Source organism: Drosophila miranda, chromosome XL (genome assembly GCF_003369915.1).
Source record: "Drosophila miranda strain MSH22 chromosome XL, D.miranda_PacBio2.1, whole genome shotgun sequence".
In the NCBI taxonomy this organism is placed as follows: Eukaryota; Metazoa; Arthropoda; class Insecta; order Diptera; family Drosophilidae; genus Drosophila; species Drosophila miranda.
This window is the reverse complement of record NC_046673.1, coordinates 12654358-12676256: the sequence shown is the minus strand read 5'-3', so window position 1 is coordinate 12676256 and position 21899 is coordinate 12654358. Positions and strand designations below refer to the sequence as shown.

The 21899-nt window shown below is 46.4% G+C and overlaps 6 protein-coding genes across 10 annotated transcripts; 2 read left to right on the top strand and 4 right to left on the bottom strand.

Moving 5' to 3' along the window:
- Positions 1 to 1324: 1324 nt before the first annotated feature.
- Positions 1325 to 2335, bottom strand: LOC108155699. The gene is made up of 2 exons (XM_017286720.2): positions 1745 to 2335; positions 1325 to 1685 (listed from the first exon to the last, which is right to left on the bottom strand). The coding sequence occupies exons 1-2, from the start codon at positions 2321 to 2323 to the stop codon at positions 1410 to 1412; spliced, it is 855 nt and encodes a 284-aa protein (XP_017142209.2). The 5' UTR covers positions 2324 to 2335; the 3' UTR covers positions 1325 to 1409.
- Positions 2335 to 3641, bottom strand: LOC117194190. 2 transcript variants are annotated; one of them, XM_033398850.1, is made up of 3 exons: positions 3551 to 3641; positions 3166 to 3497; positions 2335 to 3098 (listed from the first exon to the last, which is right to left on the bottom strand). In XM_033398850.1, the coding sequence occupies exons 2-3, from the start codon at positions 3379 to 3381 to the stop codon at positions 2346 to 2348; spliced, it is 969 nt and encodes a 322-aa protein (XP_033254741.1). In that variant the 5' UTR covers positions 3382 to 3497; positions 3551 to 3641; the 3' UTR covers positions 2335 to 2345. The 2 variants fall into 2 exon arrangements, with proteins under 2 accessions (XP_033254741.1, XP_033254738.1); XM_033398847.1 differs by having other exon boundaries at positions 3166 to 3567.
- A 1472-nt stretch (positions 3642 to 5113) lies between these two features.
- Positions 5114 to 11693, top strand: LOC108165013. Of its 3 annotated transcripts, none has more exons than XM_033395198.1 (5): positions 5114 to 5392; positions 5601 to 5748; positions 7009 to 7180; positions 9377 to 9911; positions 9980 to 11693. In XM_033395198.1, exons 4-5 carry the CDS (start codon positions 9413 to 9415, stop codon positions 11530 to 11532), a joined length of 2052 nt encoding a protein of 683 aa, XP_033251089.1. In that variant the 5' UTR covers positions 5114 to 5392; positions 5601 to 5748; positions 7009 to 7180; positions 9377 to 9412; the 3' UTR covers positions 11533 to 11693. The 3 variants fall into 3 exon arrangements, with proteins under 3 accessions (XP_033251089.1, XP_017156538.1, XP_017156539.1); XM_017301049.2 differs by having other exon boundaries at positions 7000 to 7180; XM_017301050.2 differs by lacking the exon at positions 7009 to 7180.
- Positions 11663 to 12218, bottom strand: LOC108165014. The gene has a single exon (XM_017301052.2). The coding sequence runs from the start codon at positions 12124 to 12126 to the stop codon at positions 11983 to 11985; it is 144 nt and encodes a 47-aa protein (XP_017156541.1). The 5' UTR covers positions 12127 to 12218; the 3' UTR covers positions 11663 to 11982.
- Positions 12219 to 19516: 7298 nt separating this feature from the next.
- LOC108165532 (myotrophin) lies at positions 19517 to 20190 on the bottom strand. The gene is made up of 2 exons (XM_017301607.2): positions 19711 to 20190; positions 19517 to 19642 (listed from the first exon to the last, which is right to left on the bottom strand). Exons 1-2 carry the CDS (start codon positions 20086 to 20088, stop codon positions 19637 to 19639), a joined length of 384 nt encoding a protein of 127 aa, XP_017157096.1. The 5' UTR covers positions 20089 to 20190; the 3' UTR covers positions 19517 to 19636.
- A 97-nt stretch (positions 20191 to 20287) lies between these two features.
- On the top strand, positions 20288 to 21255 carry LOC108165523. 2 transcript variants are annotated; one of them, XM_017301585.2, is made up of 4 exons: positions 20288 to 20426; positions 20496 to 20637; positions 20700 to 20882; positions 20943 to 21255. In XM_017301585.2, the coding sequence occupies exons 2-4, from the start codon at positions 20519 to 20521 to the stop codon at positions 21157 to 21159; spliced, it is 519 nt and encodes a 172-aa protein (XP_017157074.1). In that variant the 5' UTR covers positions 20288 to 20426; positions 20496 to 20518; the 3' UTR covers positions 21160 to 21255. The 2 variants fall into 2 exon arrangements, with proteins under 2 accessions (XP_017157074.1, XP_017157084.1); XM_017301595.2 differs by having other exon boundaries at positions 20291 to 20426; positions 20496 to 20625.
- The last annotated feature ends 644 nt before the right edge of the window (positions 21256 to 21899 follow it).

The window sequence follows — 21899 nt, the reverse complement described above, 5'->3', positions numbered from 1 at the left end:
AGTAGCCCCAGACAAGCGCCGACTCCCACTCCCACTCCCACTTCCACTTCCACTCCAATGCCATCCATGATGCCATTCCCATTCCCTGACCAGACAGGCCGGACCAGACCAGACCAGACCAGACCCAAGTCCAATCCAAGCCTATTCCATCCCTCAATGTGCTGGGTGGGTGCTGCTGCAGCCGGGGTTCGGGGATGCGGGGATCCGGGGTCCGAGGTCCTGGCCAGTGCCTTGTATGTGACATTTTCCTTTCTTTTCTTCGAGCATTTGAGACGTTTTTTGCTTGGCCTTCAGCCCCACACGCACCACCCCCCGCACCACACCATTATGTTTTGCTTTGTGCTCGTGCGTCTTTTGCCTCAGGCTTTGTTGCCTTGAAGCTTATCATTTATTGCTGCTGATTGCTTTGGCTGTCCAACCACTCACCCACTCTCCCACCCACCCACACAGACACCCACCACCCTGTGGAGAGACAGCCCATTGGGGCGTTTCGTTTTTTTTCTTTTTTTTTGCATATGCATATGCGTGGCAAACGAAATGAAACGAATGCAGAAAAAAGTGCCAATAAAGAAATTTAATTTAATTTCCCAACTTTGAGATATGGAAAACCCAATCCCAATCCCACCCCCGCAAACCCCGCACCCTCCGCACCAGCCCTGACCACGCCTCCTCCCATTTGCGGATGGAAATCGAAACGCATTTGTCAGCATTTCGTATTTAAACTTTTCTTATTTCCTTTTTTTTTGCTTTGCTTTAAAAAGAAGGAATTTTGAAACATTATGTGGCAGATCAGAGGAGTGGATGGGAGTGGAGACAGAGTCAGAGACGGAGACGGAGACGGCCAAAGGGTGGGCGGATGGGGGATGAGAATTCGGGGGAGATATTTTTACCATTTACATATGCTTATAATTTTGTACATCGAAAAGCCACTGCGGAGGCGGCAGGGAGTGGGTGTGGGACATGTGGGAAAATATGAATGAATGAACGCAGGGACTGACTGGAGCTGAGCTTTCCTTTTCACCAGGCAGCTAAGCAGCAGGGCAGGTGGCTATTCAGATGGATAATGAGCCTCAGGTGGAGTCTTGAGCTCAGCCAGAGGTACAATGAGTACTTCTCAATGAATCCAACAGCAGAAATAAAATGATTGCGAATTGCGACGGTCCGGACGACAGGAAGACAGCAAAACAGCAGGGTTTCAGCTGCTTTTTTCGCCTTTTTCTTACGTTGCGAAACACTAATTGTGTCTGAAGATACTCCAAGCATTCCTAAAGAGCCTTCGATTCATCAGCCATAAGAATTTCATAAGAAATTCCATTTTGTATTAAATCTATGTGCCTTGTAATTTATCTGCTTTAAATGTATGATCATTCTCTGCTTCTTTTTGGGAACTGGGGGAACACTTCTCTATTTTAATCTACACTTGATTTGCTCCAATTTTCCCTGGATGGGCACAGAGAATCTTTCCTTTCGTCACTCAACACATCAGGCAACGATCGGTAAACCTCCTGGAAGCTGGCGGTACCCTTGGCGTAGCTTTCTTCCTTTGACAGTGGGAGGGAGGGTATCGATGCCTCATTGACAGAACTGAGGAATTGTTTCTGGATCAAATAATGGCAGCTGTTCTTGAGATTCTTCATGTCGATCACCTTGGCACGCTTCGCAAATGGCCCAATCACTTTGCTGACCTGAAAAATAAGTGATATTTTATATACCCTTAGGAATGGTATATCCCTCAAAGACCCACCTGCCTTGGTGCACCCTTAAATTCGGTGGATATCTCCATGATTGTATCCTCACCCTCATGCATGCTTTGGCTTTGATTGGGCATATCCCCACATGAATCCTTATTCATCATGTCCATGGTATCTTCAATGTCCGCTGCCGACATTCGGTTCATGACAGAATCATCTGTGGTGAAATTTTCATTGTCAAAGAGCTCTCTATCGGCATCACCGTGGTGTAAGCCCCTATCCATATCCACATCATTGCCCAGACTCTCAACCAGATCGGCTTCACCAAATCGCTGGCTAACTTGGTAATCCGCTTCATTGTTGGGCTTTCGGGCATCGCATTTCTTTTGATAGTTGACCTTTTGCTGCTTTATGTTGGCATCAAGAGGCTGGAAGAGCTCCTCTTTGCATTTTCCATAGTGCAACTCCTTCATGCGTGGCTTGGCGGCAGCGGCAGCGGTTTTGGTTTTCTTTGGGTTGCCAACAGTCACAGCATCCTTTGGGCCAGTCGTCTGGTCCAGAGTGGTGCGCGGACGAGTGATCCTGAATTTCCAATGCGCAGGAGCCGCACAAAGCTGTGAGATCTGATCCATGGGTCTGTATGAATAGTCCAGCCTAGTGACACCATCCACTGGCGGTGAGCTCCTGCAAATCATTCGATTGTATATCTAAGATAATGGGAGGACCGGCTTCTATATCCGGCATGGGCTCACACTCGGCATTCATGTCAAAGGCCACGGATAGCTCTGTGCGATTCCCACCAATATCGTGCGCATTATCCAGCCCCTCAGCATCGTCATCATATGAAGGGACCGCCTCTGAAATAGATCCCGACTGTGGCTTGGGATTGGGGGTATTGGGATTGGTTATCACATAACCCGTGTAGAGTGGCCGCAGATTTAGATCATCCGTACGGTTGTACAGTTTGTGCAGCCATTCCGCATTGCACAACTCTTCATCGGGCCACTCCTTGGCGCCAGCACTCAGCGTTTCGCTATCCATGAGCTCATCCGTCCCCTCGGTGTCATCAAAGAATTTGTAAGTCGGGCGTAGCCGCATCTCAAAGTCCACGCTGGGCAGAATGTTGTGCATCATTCGATCGGAGGCATCGAGGGAGCCCACCGTCGAATTGAGCTTTGCAAATATAGGGTCCTGCATGGGTACCATATCCAAACGCGCATTCAACTTTTCCTTGTTCTTTGCCAACGTTGATAAATTATTTTCTTCGCCATCACCTGGAGGTCCCTCAGGTAAGCCCGTCAAGGTGCGAGCATTCAAACCCGCCGATATACGACATGCATCGATGTAGATGGAGTCTACACGCAGGCCGTAGACCTTGCACAAGACCTGCAGCAAAGAGCCAGCCATCTGTGAAAGTAGAAAAGTAGGTTAGGAGCTCTCCATATTTGTCGGAGGGTTAAAGAGTTAAACGCACCCTGAAGCTGCTTAGCTTTTTGTGAGGGCTATCCATTAGATTGGCCAGTGTATCAATCAACGATATATCCCAGGCATTGGCTATGCTCAGCTTATTGCAGTTGTACAGATCCAAGGAAGAGCGTACCGTCTCGTTCTCCTCAATGGACTCGAGAGTTGAACTCTTGCGCTTGTTTGCAGATCGACGCACTGGACTCTCCGAGCGTGGCGGCGTCATTACAATGCTGGGGTGTGCGTAACAAACAAATTTTCACCGGATTTTTACTAATTTCGTTTGATTGGGCTGCGTTGGTAATCTGCGAAATCTGGATAACCACACTCACACGCGCAGGGCTGAAAGCGCAATATAAATAAACGAAAATTATAGTTTACAAATGCCACAATACCGGTTTGCACGCTAGGATGTGAAGGTTCAATGATTTTAACAAATATATGAATATCAATGTAAGCTTTTAATAGCACGGTTTTATTATATGTTCTTCTTTCTTGATCGTCGTATTCGAATGAATGTGTGTTGGCATATCGATACTTGTCCTCGACCAGTATCGATATATCGAGTACATTGGTATTTCTTATAATACTATCGATGAGTAAATCTTAAACTAATATTCAAATCTTATAAACTAATATTCATATCTTACATTCGGGCAACCTGACTACAGATCGCCCACGATCTACACACTAAGGCATACAGTTGGTTAAACATTTCTTATTCGGTATTGTCTTACTTAACATACTATTTCATCGATTAACAACATGAGACCATAGTTTTATCCTTGCACTCTACCCAGGGTTTAAGCCTTGCTGGTTCTAATATACTTCGGAATGGCATTTGCGTCAACTGACAGTCCTCAATGTCGACAACCTCATAACGATCATTATCCAATACTCTATTGATCCTGTACGGTCCTCGATACTTTGATGCGAACTTCTTATTGATCCCCGGTGTTGTGTCCACATGCCGGACTGCTACATAGTCACCAGGTTCATACTTTAATGGGGCTCTATTTTTATGGGCATACATCTTCTCATTTCTTTTCTGCGACAACCGTATGTTCTCACTTGCTATTTCTCTTATAGTTTCCAACTCTCTAAGTTCTGACGCAAACTTCTCCTCTAGGTATTCGGTTAATTCATCTACAACGGGTCTTTTCTGGGGCATTCCAAATAACAATGTGCTAGGTGTCTTTTTCGTACTGCTGTTAACGGAGTTATTAATGGCGTGCTCTACCTTGCTCATCAACCTATACCAATCGGCTTGCTCAAGGGGCTCTGACAGTTTTCCTAACATAGGAGTAAGAACACGATTCACCCGCTCCACTTGGCCATTCGCCTGCGGTGCACCTGTAGCTACCTTAATGTGCTCTATCCCTCTCTCCTGCAGAAAACTAGATAACTCTAACGAGGTGAAACAGGTCCCACGATCTGATATTATCCTAGTAGGGCGACTATAGAAATCAAAATATTTACTTAAGGCATCCTTCGCTTCCCGCGTGCTGGTACTATTAACCGGGAACAATTTGACAAACTTAGTGAATGCATCTATTACCACAAGGAGGTGTATGTTGGCATCTTGATCAATATATACGTTTTGCCTACGCAATATGTCGCTAAGTTCACTTTTGGTTTTCGCTCTTGTCTGCATAGTTCATCACAGAGTTTTTTTTTTTGGGCAAACCCCACACCTGATATATAAACTTTTAATAGCACGGTTTTATTATATGTTCTTCTTTCTTGATCGGCGTATTCGAATGAATGTGTGTTGTCGAGGACAAGTATCGATATATCGAGTACATTGGTATTTCTTATAATACTATCGATGAGTAAATCTTAAACTAATATTCAAATCTTATAAACTAATATTCATATCTTACAGTAGGAAGTAGGCCCTGAAAATAAATGTCAATCGGTATTTTCAAACTACTAGAATTAGGACCCCTTTTTCTCATTCTCATTTCTCGAATCGTAGTAATAACATCACCGGCTTAAAAAAAAACGAAAATAACTTTTGTGCTGAGATTTTTATTTGTGAATTTATCGGTGAAAAATTATTTTTTGAGTTATTCGACTAGAACCTTTTGCATTGCAGGATTGGCTGCCCTGAATAGGGAAGTCGCAGATACCGGGTGAAGTGCATCAGAAATAGTGTATAAGTGCCACATTGTGCATGCAACTGTGCACATTTAAGTGCCTCATTGTGAATGCAGCAACAGTGCATCGATTGATTGGTGAGTAGCTCCCACCCACAACACATTCCCTGCTTTGTCGTGGGCCCCCCCACGCTTGACCCATTCGCCCTACTCCTCATCAGAGGGCTCATCGATTTGGGAACCAAATATATTGTATACCTTGAGTTTTGATTCCCTCAACATAAATATTTGTGACATTATACAATAGCCTACTTGATATTTCGCACAAATATTTTTTATATTCCAGCATCGAAACAGTAGGCATAGCCTTAAATACAAGTTGATGTCAAACTAAAATTCCATTTATTTGTGTATGGTTGATATTTTGAGGATTGTGCGGCCAGCAACGAGTCTACTCGTATGAATCATTGGAGTTTCCGACTGCCGTTTGATTGGTGAGTGAAAATCATTTCAAGTTTGTTCGAATTTCGGTGTTTTCGTCACGGCCCCCACACCCCGCACCCTCCAGTCCACCCTCGACAACGCCATCCCTTGCTGTGGTCCGTGCCGTCCCATCCCAGTGGTCCTCTCCTGATTCTGGTCCTGAGTGGCGGGCGCGAAAAAAATTGCTTGCGATTTTTATCATTTTAAATGGAGGAACAACAAGGAGCAAGAAAAAGGAATGAAGGATGGAGCAGAGAGCACAGAGAAAAAGTGTATATATGTGTATCCATAAAAAATGAGGGGGGCGCAGTCAAGTGGCGAGCATTTAATGCCCCGTTTTGTGGTTGTTTTGATCTCAAGCGCGGATTTGCATTATAATTTATTGCATTCCTTGCATACGCTTTGTCCTCTGGACCCCCCACCCGCGCCCGCGCCCCCGCCCCCGCCCGAGACCGCATCCGTGTCCTTCTTCGCACTTTTGGCTTTGGCTAATTTTGATGGCAGCCACCCGATAAGCGGAGCATTTCTTTAAATGAGTTTCCCCCCCACTGCCTCCACCCCTCCAAGATTGGGTGTTTCCCTATTCCCCTTTTTCTTGCGAAGAAAAAAAGGCGTTGAAAATCCTTTGCTTAATCTTTGGCGCCAGCAAACATTTATAAATTATTAATTTCTCTTCCCCCTCTGCCATCCTGCTCCTGCGAGGTGGTGGGCTGTGGATTAGTGGGGTTTATTCATACATATGTGGCTTAGTTCTTCTTCGACCCTTCCCCCTGGGGGGAGGGGGAGCATCAGCAGCAGCAGCAGCAGCCAACAGCCAACAGCCAACAACAAAGAGCACACGGAAAGGCAGCGGCTTAAATTGTCTCGTATTTTTATTAGCCCAAAAGCCGTGGCACTCCTCCTCCCCCGCACATCCGGCGGCAGCAGCAGCAGCAGCAGTACCTGTATCTGCACCTAAAAGGGTGGTGCTGATGCTGAACCACGTAGCTTATTAGCAGCTTCGGAAAAACTTTCATCAGGGAAAACGTTCCAAGACCATAAACATGAGTTTTCAATAGAAAAGCCAGAAATAAGTGGTTCGCTATGGGAGTGGTTGGGAAAACGAAGGTGCAGAATGTCGTAGGGGGAATCATGGCTATCGATAGAACTTAGAGTATCTCTGGGATCTGTCTTTTTATCTAAGAAAATCCTACCCGACTCGTATCCCCCTTTCTTTTGTCAAGGTTTCAGTCTATATTCTAACACTTTAATTCATAATTCAGCATCCACAGCATCTATCATTCTACCTGAATTGGTAGGAGGCAATCGCTAAGGGAACTTCGTGGAAATTCAAGCGCGAATCATTATCCAGCACAATTATATCCAGGTCTAACTTGCCTAAGAATCAACATTGAAGACGCATATCATTATCAAAGGATCTGCTGCAACAATATGTGTGTCCAGGTAATTCCACCGCGCAGGGGTTAGGGGTTAGTGTGCCATCATATATGGTATATATTCCACTGTGTTGATATATTGATCTGTGATTTCTGAGGAAATCGTTTGGCGAGTAAAAATAATGCCAATTCGGTTGCAGGCTTGGGAAGCGCCGTGTATCTCGAGTGCATCTCCTTTCAATGTCCATCGTTTCCATGCAGATGGGAATGAAATTCGAAAGCTCCCCTTCTCTAATCGAGTCTGTAATCATAAAAATTGGACAATTTTCAATGGTATATGTACTTGTGGGCAGCAATCGTGAAATCCAATACTTCGATGGCAGCCACCTGTAGGCAGTGCCTCTTTTCTGCCGGCCCCAGGGGGCACCAGGGTAGGCTCCTGAGGCTCTCCACTCCACTCGCAATCTGCGGTTGATTTGGTTTACGAGCTGCCAACGGGAAATTGTTTAATTATTTAGTAACCTGATGCTTAAAAGCTTAACAAGCAGCCAGCCATCTATGCTAATGAGGATGGCGAAAGGGAACGGGAATGGGAATAGGATTGAAAATTGGAGTAGGAAATGTAGGAGTGAAAGGACGATGTAGCCTAGCGACGGTAGTGCCACAGAGGGAAGGAGGCGGTGGCGGTGGCGGTGGCAATGGCAGTGGCTCCCTTATAATCTTGGCCAGAAATGTTTATGCTGCCATTAAATCAGAGTAACCTTCCGCCCAACCCGTCCCTCCTTTCTGTCATCATTTTGCTGACCACAGCCGCCCTGCACGCCCTCGCCCCTCTCTCCACCCTTCGGGAAAGTGTCAATAAATGCGACAGGGAAGAAGGAGCCGACAGCCCTAGAGCCATAGAGCCATAGAGCCTTAGAGCCGGAGCCACGGCCAAAGCCAGCTGTGTCCTTAGCCTGGCCAAACAATAAAATATTCAAAGTTTATAATGTAAATTAACCCAAAGTTGTCCTGTCTGAGGTCCTCGCTGGCTGGTGCTGGCTGGCACGGGCCCTGGCCCGGCCCGGCCCCCATGAATACACAATACACATGTCTCTGGCCTGGTCCAAGGATTGAGAGGGTAAGGGTTATGGTTGGGGATAGGCACGGGTCTCTTCTCTTGGCTGGCATGAATTTTCATATTCCCCCCAGCCTCTGGGCTTGGTCTAATCAAATTTTATTGGCCAACTCTGAGGACGACAGTCCTGGATTCTCGCGAACGCAGAACGAGAGGAGATTGAACTGTGATCGCAGGTGGTCAGAGGTAGGGGCCTCCTCTAGGTAGGGGCTCTCCCACTCTCTTTGCCAGTAACTAGCCCCATCAAGGCCCCAAGCCTGGAATGATGAATGCTCCGACAAACTGGGGGCAAAATCGGATGAGGAAGTGGATGTGGATATGGATGTGGTAACATGCCAAAGCCTGCTCAAATGCTTTCCCTTCCCCCCACGCACATACACACACACACACACATACACATACACAGAGAATGTCATCTTTCATTAGATTAACGATTGTTCCAGGGAGAGCAGAGAGCAGAAAGAGAGACTAAGACTGGTGGAAAAGCTGCCCCGAAATCAAATCTTGAACAATCTGTTCTGCCAAATGCCTCAACACACGCACAGACACACACACATACAGCGACACGCTGAGGGGGGGGACTAGGGGACAGGGGCCGACTCCGGCATATGGCGACACTCAGCCGGCTCTCGGCTCGGACAAAAGACAAAAGACAAAAAAGTGTCAAATGCGTGAAGACCGGGACCGGGTCGGAGAGAAGGGGAGAGCTGGTTGGGTGGGGTATAGGCCCGCTTCTTCTCGCTCTCGGCCTCGGTGGAACACAGGACCATACCGGACAGGACCACATCAGAGGGAGGGAAAGGACAGCAGAGGGGACGACTGTCAACTTGATCCTGACAAAGTATTTGCGGCTTGCCAGTCATTTTTTGTGCGGCGCCCACAGATTGCGGGCTCTGACAGTGTGGCAGTGTGGGGGGGGGGTGGATTGTGTGTGTGGTTTACGGAGAGGAGAGTGTAGTGGGGCTATGGGGATGGCAGTGGGGGCTGTTGAAGAGTCAGCAGAAATAAAGGCAAATGAGGCCCGAACCAAATTCAAATTAATATGTTTATATGGGAGAATGGGAATGGGGGTTCCTCGACTCTTGCGGGGATACCGGCTATGAGATTCTCTTGTAACCATCATCTTTTTCTTTTTTCCTCCATCAGCGCTGACTCGAGCAGTCGAATAGTTCGCCTAAAGTAATGGAGCCGTCGTCCTACGTTGTAAAGCCCACAAAACCAGAGAAACCGATGGAAAATAAAGGAAAAGAAAAAAAGCAGTCGACTTGGGACGAAGACAGTTTCAGTGCGAAAAGACCCAAGTTGGATGAAGAATATCAATGGAATGATAAAAAACAGGAAGCGATCAAGCCAGTAACGGATTCCAAAGAGACGGTTCAAATAACTTTACACAAATTGAAAGAAATTATGGAAAAACTATCGAAAAGAAAGGTGGAGCTGGGAGAAGACAATGTCCCGTCGAAAAAGCACAAGTCAAAGGATGATCATAATAAAGACCCCAAACGGGAACAGTGCAGCCCAGCACCGGGTGGCTTGGTGTTCGATCGCAGGGACCCCTTCGCGCTGACAGCCGAGGACGAGGACCGTCTACGTGAGCGGCCTTCCATGGGAATTCGGAATTCGCTATTTTATATATCCGCGATCAATATCCCCGAACCAGCGGTGCCCCCAAAGGAGAAAAGTATAAAAAAATCTTTTTCGAAGTGCAACAAACATTCCATGTAACAGAACCTCTTTTCCTTACCACAGATCCCAATTTTCTACATCCCAAAGCTCTATTTCGAGAGAACATTGACCGCATAAAAAAGAAGAAGACATCACCGACTCCATTTGCGTTTCCGTACGGGCAACAGTCCCCAGAACGCAACGTTGTACGCCCCGAGATCAAATTTTGGGAGAGCATTGATCATTGTGATCCCACAGACCCTGCTTTACCCGAAAAACAGATCCACCCTTTGATGCACCCCATTGAAGAGGAGAGCGTCTCACCATATGTGTTTCCGGACATGAAGATGGATCAATACCAAAGTCCAAATGTTGTACGCCCCGACACCCCTCTTTGGGCGGTCACGAACTATTTTGATCCCATAGATCCTGGTGTACCTGACATACGGAAGCACCCCATAAAAGAGGAGAAGACAGCACCGTTTATTGGGTCTCCGGACATGGATCAGTCGCCAGATTCCAATGTTGTCCCCATGACCTTATTTTGGGAGAGCACGAACAATTGTGATCCAATCATAATATCCAGAGATCCTATTTTAGCTGAATTGCCGTTGCCATGGCCTGTGCTGGGGACCATTCCAGAACCCAGGAATGAGAAGCTATCACCGAGTACATTTGCCTTTCCGTACACCCCATTGTGGGAGAACATGGATAATATTAATCCCCGAGAAACACAGAAGTCACCACAGTTTATTGGGTTTCCGGACATGGATCAGTCCCCAGATGCTCAGATGCTCGCCAGATCGCATAATTGGCCTCAGAACATGGACTCCTTCGATCCCAACGAATGTCCCACACCAACAGACAACAGCAACGGAATTTTTCCCCATGTTTGGACCTTCGTAGCGCCTGTGACAGCTGCCGATGATAAAATGAAGAAGGGACCGAGAACATTACGTTATCCCTCCAAGGTCGATTTGTCCAGTCGTTTGCTCGCCAAATTCCCCAAATTGAATAATTCGAACAATGTTCGCACTGAACAGCCTTCTTCAGCGGATGCCACAATTAAGTCTCGTCCTAAAAAGGGACCAAAAATCAAGGAAAAAGCACCAGGGACTTATAAAAAGAGAAAGTATGTCAGAAAACCGAAGCCAGAGCCCGTTTTGGTGGAGGTGCCGAGCGTGGAAATTCAATTTGTGGACTTGTGCGATCCTGCCAGTGCGCCCAACGAACATACTCAGGAGCTGCTGTTCACGACCCCCGATGGCAGCGAACTCCATGTGCGTATCGACAACCTCGAGAATTCTCTGGTACCTTGGGATGGAGAGGCTAAGGTACTCTATATCGAGCCATTTCCAATACAAACGAAGATAAAGCGGCCCAGAGGCCGCCCGCCTAAGCGGACCATAGTACCGTCCGAAAACCCACTCCCACTCCTCGACTGTCCCAAAAGTAAGCGAACAGCTAAAACAAAGCAAGAGCCATTGGACGCCATACCAAAGTTAGGTGCTGAAGAAACAGAGGCACGTCCAAGGATCACTGATGCCGAAGAAGACGCACTCATCGCGGATATGGAAGCTTTACTCGCTGAAGAGTATTTGGGTATTTTGCTCGAAGCAGCAGAAGGTCAAGACTGAAAGCATCAGTCCCTAAAGATGCATCACATATCACACAATATTGATCACAAAAAAAGACTTTAAATTTGTAAAACACTTAAAATCTACATTAATAATACGAAAAACAATCAAAGAGTAAAACATATGTATCTTAATTGTGGGAACAAAAAAAAAAAAAAAAACACACACACTGATGTTGTTCGTGGGGCACTGGACGAAGGAGGAGGAGGAGTGCCAAGGACTAGTTCCGGCTTGTGGCTCTACCATGGGATATGCTAGGAGTGTGTAGGCAGGACACAAGCAGGAGTAGTAGTGCTCATATTCCGAGTACAACTAGCGAGAGGTTCTGGTTCATTGAACCGTCGGCTGTTGCTTGTAGCTTGGATTGAGATCCACTCAAAACTCCAAATTTTAGGGAAGGGCAGGCACTTCCTCCGCTCCGGTCCGTTCCATTCCGTTCTAGAGTTCAGATTACTCCTGCGCCGCATGACGCTTTGCCTTGGGCATGGCCACCTCCAGGGAGCGATCCACATAAGCGAAATTGTCCACCACGCTGGCGGCCAGAGCGCCACCCATCACGAGCAGGGCTCCACTAATGGCAATCTTCGACCACATGCTGTGCTGTGTTGTGTGAGAAGCGACAACTAATACTGAGGGCGACTGAGAGCGACCGAACCTGGAGCCGAGATATTTGCAATATGCGCGGAACGCACGCCCTGCATGGGGCTTTATATAGAGATTGGGGGCCGCAGTGGCCGCATCGGGAAATGACTCCAAAACCCCGGACGCGGTCCCAGAAGCTTTCGCTGTGTTCTATGTGCCGTTGGTCACGTCGACCGACCTCCGCAGCAGAAGCCACAAAAAGCTTTACCCCTAAACACCGACGGACCAATGTGTTCCATCTAAATCCGAACACACATCCCACATATGTATGTATGTATGTATGTATGTTCCTGTGTGTGTACGATAGTAATGCACTTCCTTCACCGCCTCGACCTCGCCTTCATTATCGATCGTTAGATAAGAATTTTTCGCACTTGGGTGGCAAAGAGCTTTCGCGTGTTCGCATATGTATATGTATACATATGTATATAGGCATGTGTGATATTTTTATATGAATATATTCGCAATGTTTCTGTTTGCTCAGTTTTGTTTATCAAGATCTCTTAATCTCTGGCCCATGCAGTGCGTCACTCTGCAAACAACTCGCACGACTCGGACCCACCACTGGTTTCCCTTTCATCCATAGGAAGATACGATATGATATACATATATTTACATTAGCATTGGCACAGACCGCAGAGGTGGGCGGGGATTGCCCCACGATCTGCCGACTAGTGCATGCACATGTGTACCTACTCGTTCAATAATAACAACAGTATTAATACCGGAATGTTATCGCTGACTTGCCAAAAATAAACAAAATAAAAAGAAGCTTAGCCATATACTAATTAAACACAATATCTACGACAAAACAAAACAAAAGTAAAACTCGTTTCCCGCGCTGCCAAGGGGGTGACATGTGGACAGGTGGCGAGGTGGAGGCGGAGATTTACAGTCCCCCGACTGTAATCGCTGAGACTTTCCTCAATAAACTGTGAGTTGAGTGCAACGTGTGTCATTAAAGGCGAAATACTCCTACACCCCTCCCAAATGAGCTGGGGATGGTGTCATCGTGTCATAACAAAAGGTAAAGTACGAATACTATAAGGTTGGGTTCTCCCTGTCATATGTCAAATGAGTTGGCGGTAATTATGATGCGAGTACATTATCTGTGGCAGATTGGAATTGTTTCGCTCTACGAAACCCCACCGTTGCCTGACATATTCCGCTCGAATTTCAACGTTTTGCCGAGTAGTATATAAGGTAATCTGTCAGCTCTTTAACCCATTCCATCCACCGGAATGCACTCTATTCTCTTTAGAGTATATACATAATGCAGAGCGATTCATAATGATTCTCCGTGACTGAATGGGCCAATTTTTCCAGCAAAAACATTTCCGTATCTCTTCTTTGGGCCAACAACACACACATCATCATCATCATCATCATCATTATCATTATCATTATCATTGGCAATGTTTCGTGCATTTGTTGTTTATATTTTCACGAGAGAAAACAACAACTAATAAACTATGTATAAATATAGCTGAAAGAGCAGAGATATCAACAAATTGCCAGAGGAACGAACCTCTTCCGCTGCTGCCCCCTGATTCTGATTCTGCTTCTGCTTCTGCTTCTCGGGTGCTATTTACGCGCAAAATTAATCGAAGCTCATAAAGCAGCGTAAACAAAGACACCCACCAGACAACCCAGAGATCGAAGAGGCAGGGGCAAGGAGAAGTATGAGGAGGTACTTACACGACATCGTCGCATGCAGATAAACAGACATTAATAATAGAAATATTTGGCCATACAAGGCGGGCAACGGCAACGGCAACGGCAACGGGCACCCACATCCACCCACAACCCAACTTGCAAGCGAAATGTTTTGAACCACAACCCATTCCCCATTCCCTAGTCCCCCCCGCATCGAAGAAGAACCCATCCAACAGCCAAACAGATTGCCATCATTTGTATTCCAGCAGCAGCTCACAGGGCAAAACTACCTATGGATCTATGGCGTGGATTGCATGAGGGGATGGCATCTGTGGGTATAAGTACAGCCATGGGTATGGGTATGGGTATGGGTATGGGTGCAGGTGCATACTCGTATGTGTTGTACCGAATCTATTGAATATGCCACCGCCACCCCGTCCGCACTTGGTGGCAGGCGTTGCCAAGGACAAGGACAATGATAAGGACAACCACGACTAAGACAGTGCCAAGGGGTTGCGTCGATAATCGCTGAGGAAAGGCGTGAAAGATTCCAGACTCCATATTTATTTACATTCTTCAATTAAACTTTAGACAGACGTAACATTGCAGCAGTTGAGGACGAACTAGGACGTTCCCTTCGTTCCATGCTGCTCAGAGAGTGGGTCTTGGAACACTGTAAGACAAATGAAGATGCCTGGAATATACCTACCATGAAACAGCAAAAGAATATGCCACATAATGCCATAGCATAAAAATCCCAATGGAATCCCAATCAATCTCGTTTCCTTTCACAATATGGGGGTATTTTTCTAGGGTTATATCATACCCATCTTCCGCCAATCAAGCGGGACAAAACCCTATTATGTTGGGCCTTGCCTTCAGATCTGTGGGCCTGTGTCTTCTGGTGGCAAGTGGCAGCACCATGATTGGTGACAAGTCTGTTGCCAGAAGCGAACCCAATCGAGTTCCGTTTGTGCCAATTTTTGGTCTAACCCAAGACATTCGGCTCTGCATGTGGCACAAGGCCTAACCAGACCTCGGGACCCAACCTCAACTCATCCCCAAAGGTAGGTGTGGGGGTGGGGGAGTGCGAGTACTAGTACAAGTACGAGTATTTGCCTTGCGAGCTCCTCGTATGTTCGCTTGCATTTCCTTCCGGCTGGCCCTCCTGCGCCGATGGGGTATTGGGTGGGTGGAAAACCTCAAGTAAACAGGCAGCAGGCTAAACCATAGCCTAACCCAACAACATGGCGGCACGCCACCCTCCAACCAGCCACTGATCCAACACCATTTTCTTTTCCACAAATTGAATTCTCGCGCGCGCATTTTCATTTGCCACACTCGCTTTCCCATGTGTCTGTGTGTGTGTGTGTGTGTTTGTGTGTGTGTTTGTTTGTTTGTTAATTTTCGCACAGGAAAACTGCATCAACTGACTGAAAGTGGTGGAGTGCAGGGAGCGGAGCGGAGCGGAGGAGGAGGAGGAGGAGCAGCTGCACCGCACTTTTGCCCACTTTTCGAGCTGGCCGCAACAGGAGAGAGATTCGTGTGGCAACTTGCAACGTGTGCCACGTGTGTGATGGAGGAGACTAGTACTCGTAGTCCCCGAAGCCCCGAAAGCAGATCGATAGACAATCAACTAATGATTGCGTGCTGAAAGTTTGCCAGCCAGCACTCTGCTGTCCTGGTTATGGTTGATAATATTTTATTTACAACCCTTTGCAACCTATTGCAGTCCGCAATCCGCAATCCGCACCCCTCAGCCGATTTCTCTTAAATTCTCAATTTCGTTTGCCCCAGATTCAGTTGATTGAGGTGTGGGCTCTCTGGGTCGGGACCTGGCCAAGTCATGGCACGACTCCAACTCCGACTCCACGTCGAAGACGAACTTCCCTTTGAGGAGAGGCTAAGCCCTGGGGCCCTGGGCGAAAGTGCCAGATCAATATACTCTCATCCCTGACATTGGGATTGGGATTGGGAATGCGATTGGGTGCGGTCAGTGCTGCGGCCATCTCCCATTTCAAATGATAATCGCATTTCTTATCCGCATCCCGCCGCCACTGACATGAGGCTTTCAATGGCGCTGGCCGCCACGACACTGTGTTGCTGTGCTGCTGCGTTGCACAGTGATTGCGGTGCAGCAGCAGTGTTGCATTTTAATTTATGAGCAAATTTTGCGTATCTAATGCACTCCGCCGACCGACCGACCGACCGGCACTTTGTGTGCTTTGTGTGTGTGCACAATTAAATTTTCAATGTAATTTCACGCACAAATGCCTCCAATTGCTGGCCGGATGGGGAGGATGATGATGATGATTATGCTGCATGCCTCTCCGCCCCCCACCCAACTAATCCTCTCTCTCTCTCTCTCTCTCTCGCTCTCTACCCCTGGTGCATGCCGCACTACCTCTCAGACTATATCACATGAAGCGACATAATCATCATAATCGCGTTGACACTACAAGCGAACGCCTGTGCAGGGCACACCAGAGATACGCGATAGGCATACCACAAAGAGACACACAGACAGAGACACAGAGACAGAGAGGGTTAAGGGAAGGAGACAGAGTCAGGGGTGGGTGGGGGGTGTGGCTGTTGCTTTTGCTTTTATTTCGGTTTAGAAGCACTCGACTCGTACTGGTAGTAGTAGTACCTATTATACGTACTCCCAGCCGATTAGCGATTGCTTATCAATTAACACAGTTCGCCAGCTATCAAAGTGAGCAGCGCCGGGGTACGCGTGGGTCGCTTCGTCTGTCCGTCTGTCCGTCTGTCCGTCGCCCCATCGATAAGCCGATGGCTGGCTGGCTGGCTGTGTGCTGTGTGCCACCCAAGAGTTGATCGAACCGCAACTTAAAGCTGATTATGGGGTCGTGTCTCCACAAAAAGTAAGTACGAAACGCGTAGGAGAGCGTGTAGTCCATATGGGGTGTCACCTACGCCTCTTTCACGGCACATTAATCAATCACTAATGGCTGTGAATGATGGTATAGATGTAGATATGGATAGACTGCTAATTATTATCATCCAGTGGGATCCAAGGTCAGAGATACATATAATTGGATACATGTTTGCTTAATGTTATATGTTTGAAGAAGTCAATGAACTGTCAATGGAGATATATATTTATAGATATTTATTACGGTTGGGAGGGTCACACTTAATTCCTCAGAAGAGAAACAGGGAATTATCCAAATGTAATGATTACTTTTTGATTTGATTAGAAAATAATGAACTTTCAATGAGGGGAATGAGCAGTGTTCCACTTTTTACTCATTCCATTTGTTTCACAGACTGCTTTCCAGCACTGACACTCGGAAAGTTCCTGTAAATATTAATTCCATCTGCAAAAAATGGTGTGATGTAAGCAAATCTATAAATATTGGACTCAACCCCATCTATCCATCACTGACCTTTCTCTTTTTATACTATTATAATAATAATAAAACCTTAATAGTGCAATTTTTCAGCACTTTTTTTAGGATTAGGTGAACCGCAAAATAAAACAACTCCCAAAAAAGCATTTCTAATATCTTAGATAGTTAATTTTGACTAAAATCAGTCATTCTTTAATGTTTAATCAATTCTTCAAGGCGCTGTCCAACACTGAACTTAACTGGACCCTGGAGAATAGGAATAGATTATGCATTTCCCATTCATAGGATGGAAACAAAGGACTAGGCAAGGCTTTTGTACGAGTAGTCGTTATATTTGTGAAACCCCCACCCCCTCAAACACGCACCCACTCGAGCAGCACCACCCCCTAATCGGGCAGAACCACTGCCCTCACCCGTCACTCCCGCCCCCCCCCCCCCCCCCCCCCCCCCCCCCTCCGCCATCCTAGCCACCACCATCGCCCATTGTGTGCTATGAAGTGTGCGCGTTGTAATGTGCGTTAATAAATTTGATTTTAGATTCTCTCGAACCATCAACTTTAAAGTGTCGCTCTCCAGCCGCCACTCGGCTCTCGGTTCCCGTTTTTATCAGTTTAATGGGCGGGTCGTAATGCAATTTGTGCGACGCCCCGCCACCCGACAACACCCTGTCCCCTGCCTACTGTCTACTGCCTCGTGCCTCCTGCCTCATGCCTCGTGCCACCAGAAAACCCCCTTCCCGCCAAAGATATGCCCGGGCTGCTGTGTAAAGCAATTTTGATAAATTTATGGGGAATACGCTTTCATGATAAGCTAATTAAATTCAATCGCTGTAACCAACTTTGCCAAAAACCGAACCGAAATGCTACTCCTATTCCCATTCCTACTCCCACTCCCAGCCGCTCTTCTGCCTCCACCTCACAGGCCCTCCTCCTGCGTGCCTGCGTGCCTGTGCGCCTACTGCCGCCTGGATGTCGGCTTGGTTTGGTTAAAGCTCAGCGATTGTTTCCATATCGTTGGGCAAACTAAAGTGAAAAAATTAGCGACAAGCGAGTGGCTTTGGTAATGGCAGAAAAAATGAAGAGAAACCCAAACAGAGAGGAAGATATGGTAATAGAGGCAAGCAAAAAAAACTATTCCCTCCAGTCCTCAAATCATTGGTTCTCTGACTAAACAGAAGACAAAGACAAAGTCAATAATGGAAACTAGTTCAAAAATAGAAAAAGAAAAGGCAGTAGTTCAGTAATAAAACGCGTTTTGAATGGACTACAAGAACAATCATTCACTAATTTTTTTCTATAAGAAGAGCATAATTTATTCAAGGCAGTGTCGGTTTAAGGGATCATTGACTGAATGCAAACGAATGGCTTAAACATACATACATATGATAAATATATCAAAGGAAGATGAAAGACTATATAAGGAAGGAATCCATTCTTAAAGACAAGACCAAGTAGCAGCTCCTTTAGGGAATGCCAAATGGCCAATGATTGGTTCTATTTTGAAGTTCTTTCAAACCAAGACGAAATCTTCACTCTTAGGCGGTGACTCTTGGGCGTCATTGTCTCTACTCATATCAATTTTAGGATCTATTTATTTCTTGGGACTTGAGGACCCTCGTCTCTAGTATTGTATGGTAGAAAACAGCAAGAGTTCTACTAAGTATGTGCCTGAAACACTGCTGTGGTATTGGAACAACAAGAACAGAGTTCCAACTGAAGGCTAAACACTGCCAATTAGTTCCAACTAATTTAACCCGATCCAAATATCGGTTGAAATGAAAAACATTCGCTGTCGCGCTGAGCAGCGAATGGTTGCATGTACATGGGGCATAGCCGGGGCATATTCGTTGACGATTTGGATAAGCATTGTGTAAATGTTGTGGAAAACATGCGCCATTAACATAATTATAATTAGGCCTGACAAGCGAATTAAATTCAATTTTCATTATTTTTAATGAAGAATGCAGGAAAAAGCACACAAAACCAGCCAGTGGAGGGCAGCATCACAGCGTCCCTCCCAATAAGGCCCCAAGCTGCCGAGTGGGGCCGGGGCTGGGGCTGGGGCTGGGGCTGGGGCTGGGGCTGGGCCGAGGTATGGGCCATGAAAAACACGACCGCATCAACATATTTATCGCATTTGGTCGGGATTGTGTCTTGTTGCATATGTTTGGGCGTTCATGCGAGAGGCTGATTTGCATATTAAATACCAAACATAAGGATAACGATGATAAATCGATCCTAATGTCGGGGCTACTGGGAGTGGGACTGGGAGAGGAACTGAAACAAATGCCAGAGGCTTACCAGTTGTGACAATTTTTTCGAAATGTTCTTTACAATCAATTTTGCAATATTAAAAACTGTTCAATTTCATAGGAAGAGACAGCGCACTCTGCCGAACTCTGGATCTCTGTGGTACAGTCCTTCTAGAATCTTCTAGAACTAAATATGGGGAGAGAAACATAATTTAAAAAGAAAAGGGCTGTGGCTTGTTTTTTGGCCTTGCGAACCTTTGTAGAGTGATTTAACAACTCCTTGATCTCTTCGATCTCGGCGACTTCCATGTAGCTCTCGCCGGCGGGCGTCAGCTCGGTGGGCTTGGCGCCCATCTGGAGCAGATACTCCACGCAGTTGGTGTGCCCCTCCCAGATGGCGGCCAGCAGCGGTGTGATCCCGTACTTGTCCTTCTGGTCCACCACGGCCCCCATGCGAATGAAGAGCTGCAACAGCTTCAGGTGGCCAAAGTCGGCGGCGTAGTGCATGGGGTAACGCATTCCCATCTGCTCGTTGACGTCGAAGTAGTTGTTCACGAAAAGAGACGCCACCTCCTCGTGGGCGCCGTTCTTGATGGTCCACACGACATCCTCAATATTGAGTTCCTCAGGCATTTCTCGTTAGCTCTCGCTGTTTCGCGTTCTACTCGCTCGTTCCTTTCATTTGTTCGTCTGTTCCGTTTCACTGCGTGTTTCGATGTTAAGGTTCCAGCCTACTCCGCCCTAACTTTAAGAGCATTCCTATCGAACAATTGAAGTTCTCAGCTAACAAAGTTGAAATTTTTTGCATTTTTAGTTTTATATTTTTCGTCATCACATGCACAGCTCCTGGCAAATCAAAAAATTCGAATAACCTTCAAAACCATCACTCCGAATTTTCGATTGTGCAACGAGTGAAAGCTAAATTATATACAATTTGGAAGTGAAAGTAAATTAAAATTTCAGTCATTTGGGTGAGCGGAAAGAAGGCTTTCTGTGCTTTCAGTCCATCCATCTGTACTATTTGATTGTCTTTCCCCCAGCCGAGGCTCCCTACCCTATCAAGATGTCCAAGTCTTTGCAGAACATAATAAATGATCGGGAATTATTTCGGTATCGCATTCACGCGGAATTTGAGCAGATCAAGCTCAATCGTCAAAAAGCCGAAAGGACGTACGTACAGATGTATCTATCGAGACTCCGTCAGTCACCTCAATACCCTCTGATTTCTCAATTTTTGCTTGCAGTAAGGAAAACCTCAAGCAAGAGCTCCTCAACCAGGAGACACTTCGGTGGTATCATTTCAAAAATAAGATTGAAAATCAGCGGGAAATTGCACGCAAGCGGTATGGAAACATTCCACTAGACATGGTCTGCTTTCTAAAACCGAAGGACGAGTATGAGCGTCAGGTGGAGAAAGCTAAGGAGGAGTATGCATCCATAGAACTCGGAATAGAATTCCAACCTAATACACTGCTCCTATCCTTCAGGGCCGAGTTGGCATTGGAGGAGCACCGTCTCTACATGGCTGCGGCTGACCCAGCTCCAGATAAATATGCAGCGATTTCCCTTGAAAGTCCAGCAACATCTCAAAGCAGCGTGATGGAGAGAGAAGCGAGCCATGATCAGTTATTTGTGGCCGGTTCGCGTGCAGATTTGGTCAAACCTCAAGCCTCAAAACAGTATCTTAAAAACTCCAAGAAGTAATATCCATCCATCTCCCAATCAGCTGAAAAATGTACCTGATGAAAAATATTATTAATTAGATTTGCAATTCGATCATTAAAATTCTTAAGTCTTTAATCGTTGCTACAAATTATTTGATTTTGAGGATGTTTTGTGGGGTTCTGAAATGGAATAAAAGGGGAAATTTCGTACCAGGGGATTGACTGGATTAAAGCTCTTCTTTGATGGATTAGATGTGTTCCTGTATAAAAATATGTACCTATCAAAGGGAAAAAACAAATAATCTGTATTGCGTGTAGTCTTTAGGCTGATCGGATCACTCGGAACATATGTACGTTTTTGCTATTTCATTTATCGATGGTAGATGGTAGCCCACAAAATTTGACAGTTGTCAGGTGCGGCTGCTGCTGTGGCTGCTGTTGCTGCTGTTATTTTTTGTGTTGTGTTAACCCTTCGTTAACCCCAAACGCATGTCGGGCCAGCTGGTTCTGTCCTATCCATACGTACACATGTACACAAGCATATAGTACGTATCCCGCCCACCAACCACCGCCCACCGCCCACCGCACGGCCATCGCCCTCGTCCTACGAGCCAGCGTTCCAGCGTCCCAAGCTGCGTCCTACGCGCCAGACGCAATTTGTATGCAAATTTCCATGAGAATCTCAACACATGCAAAAACAACAACCACATAAAGGATACAGGACCACTAGCAGCAGCAGCAGCAGCAGCAGCAGCAGCAACAGCAGCAGCAAAAAATTGA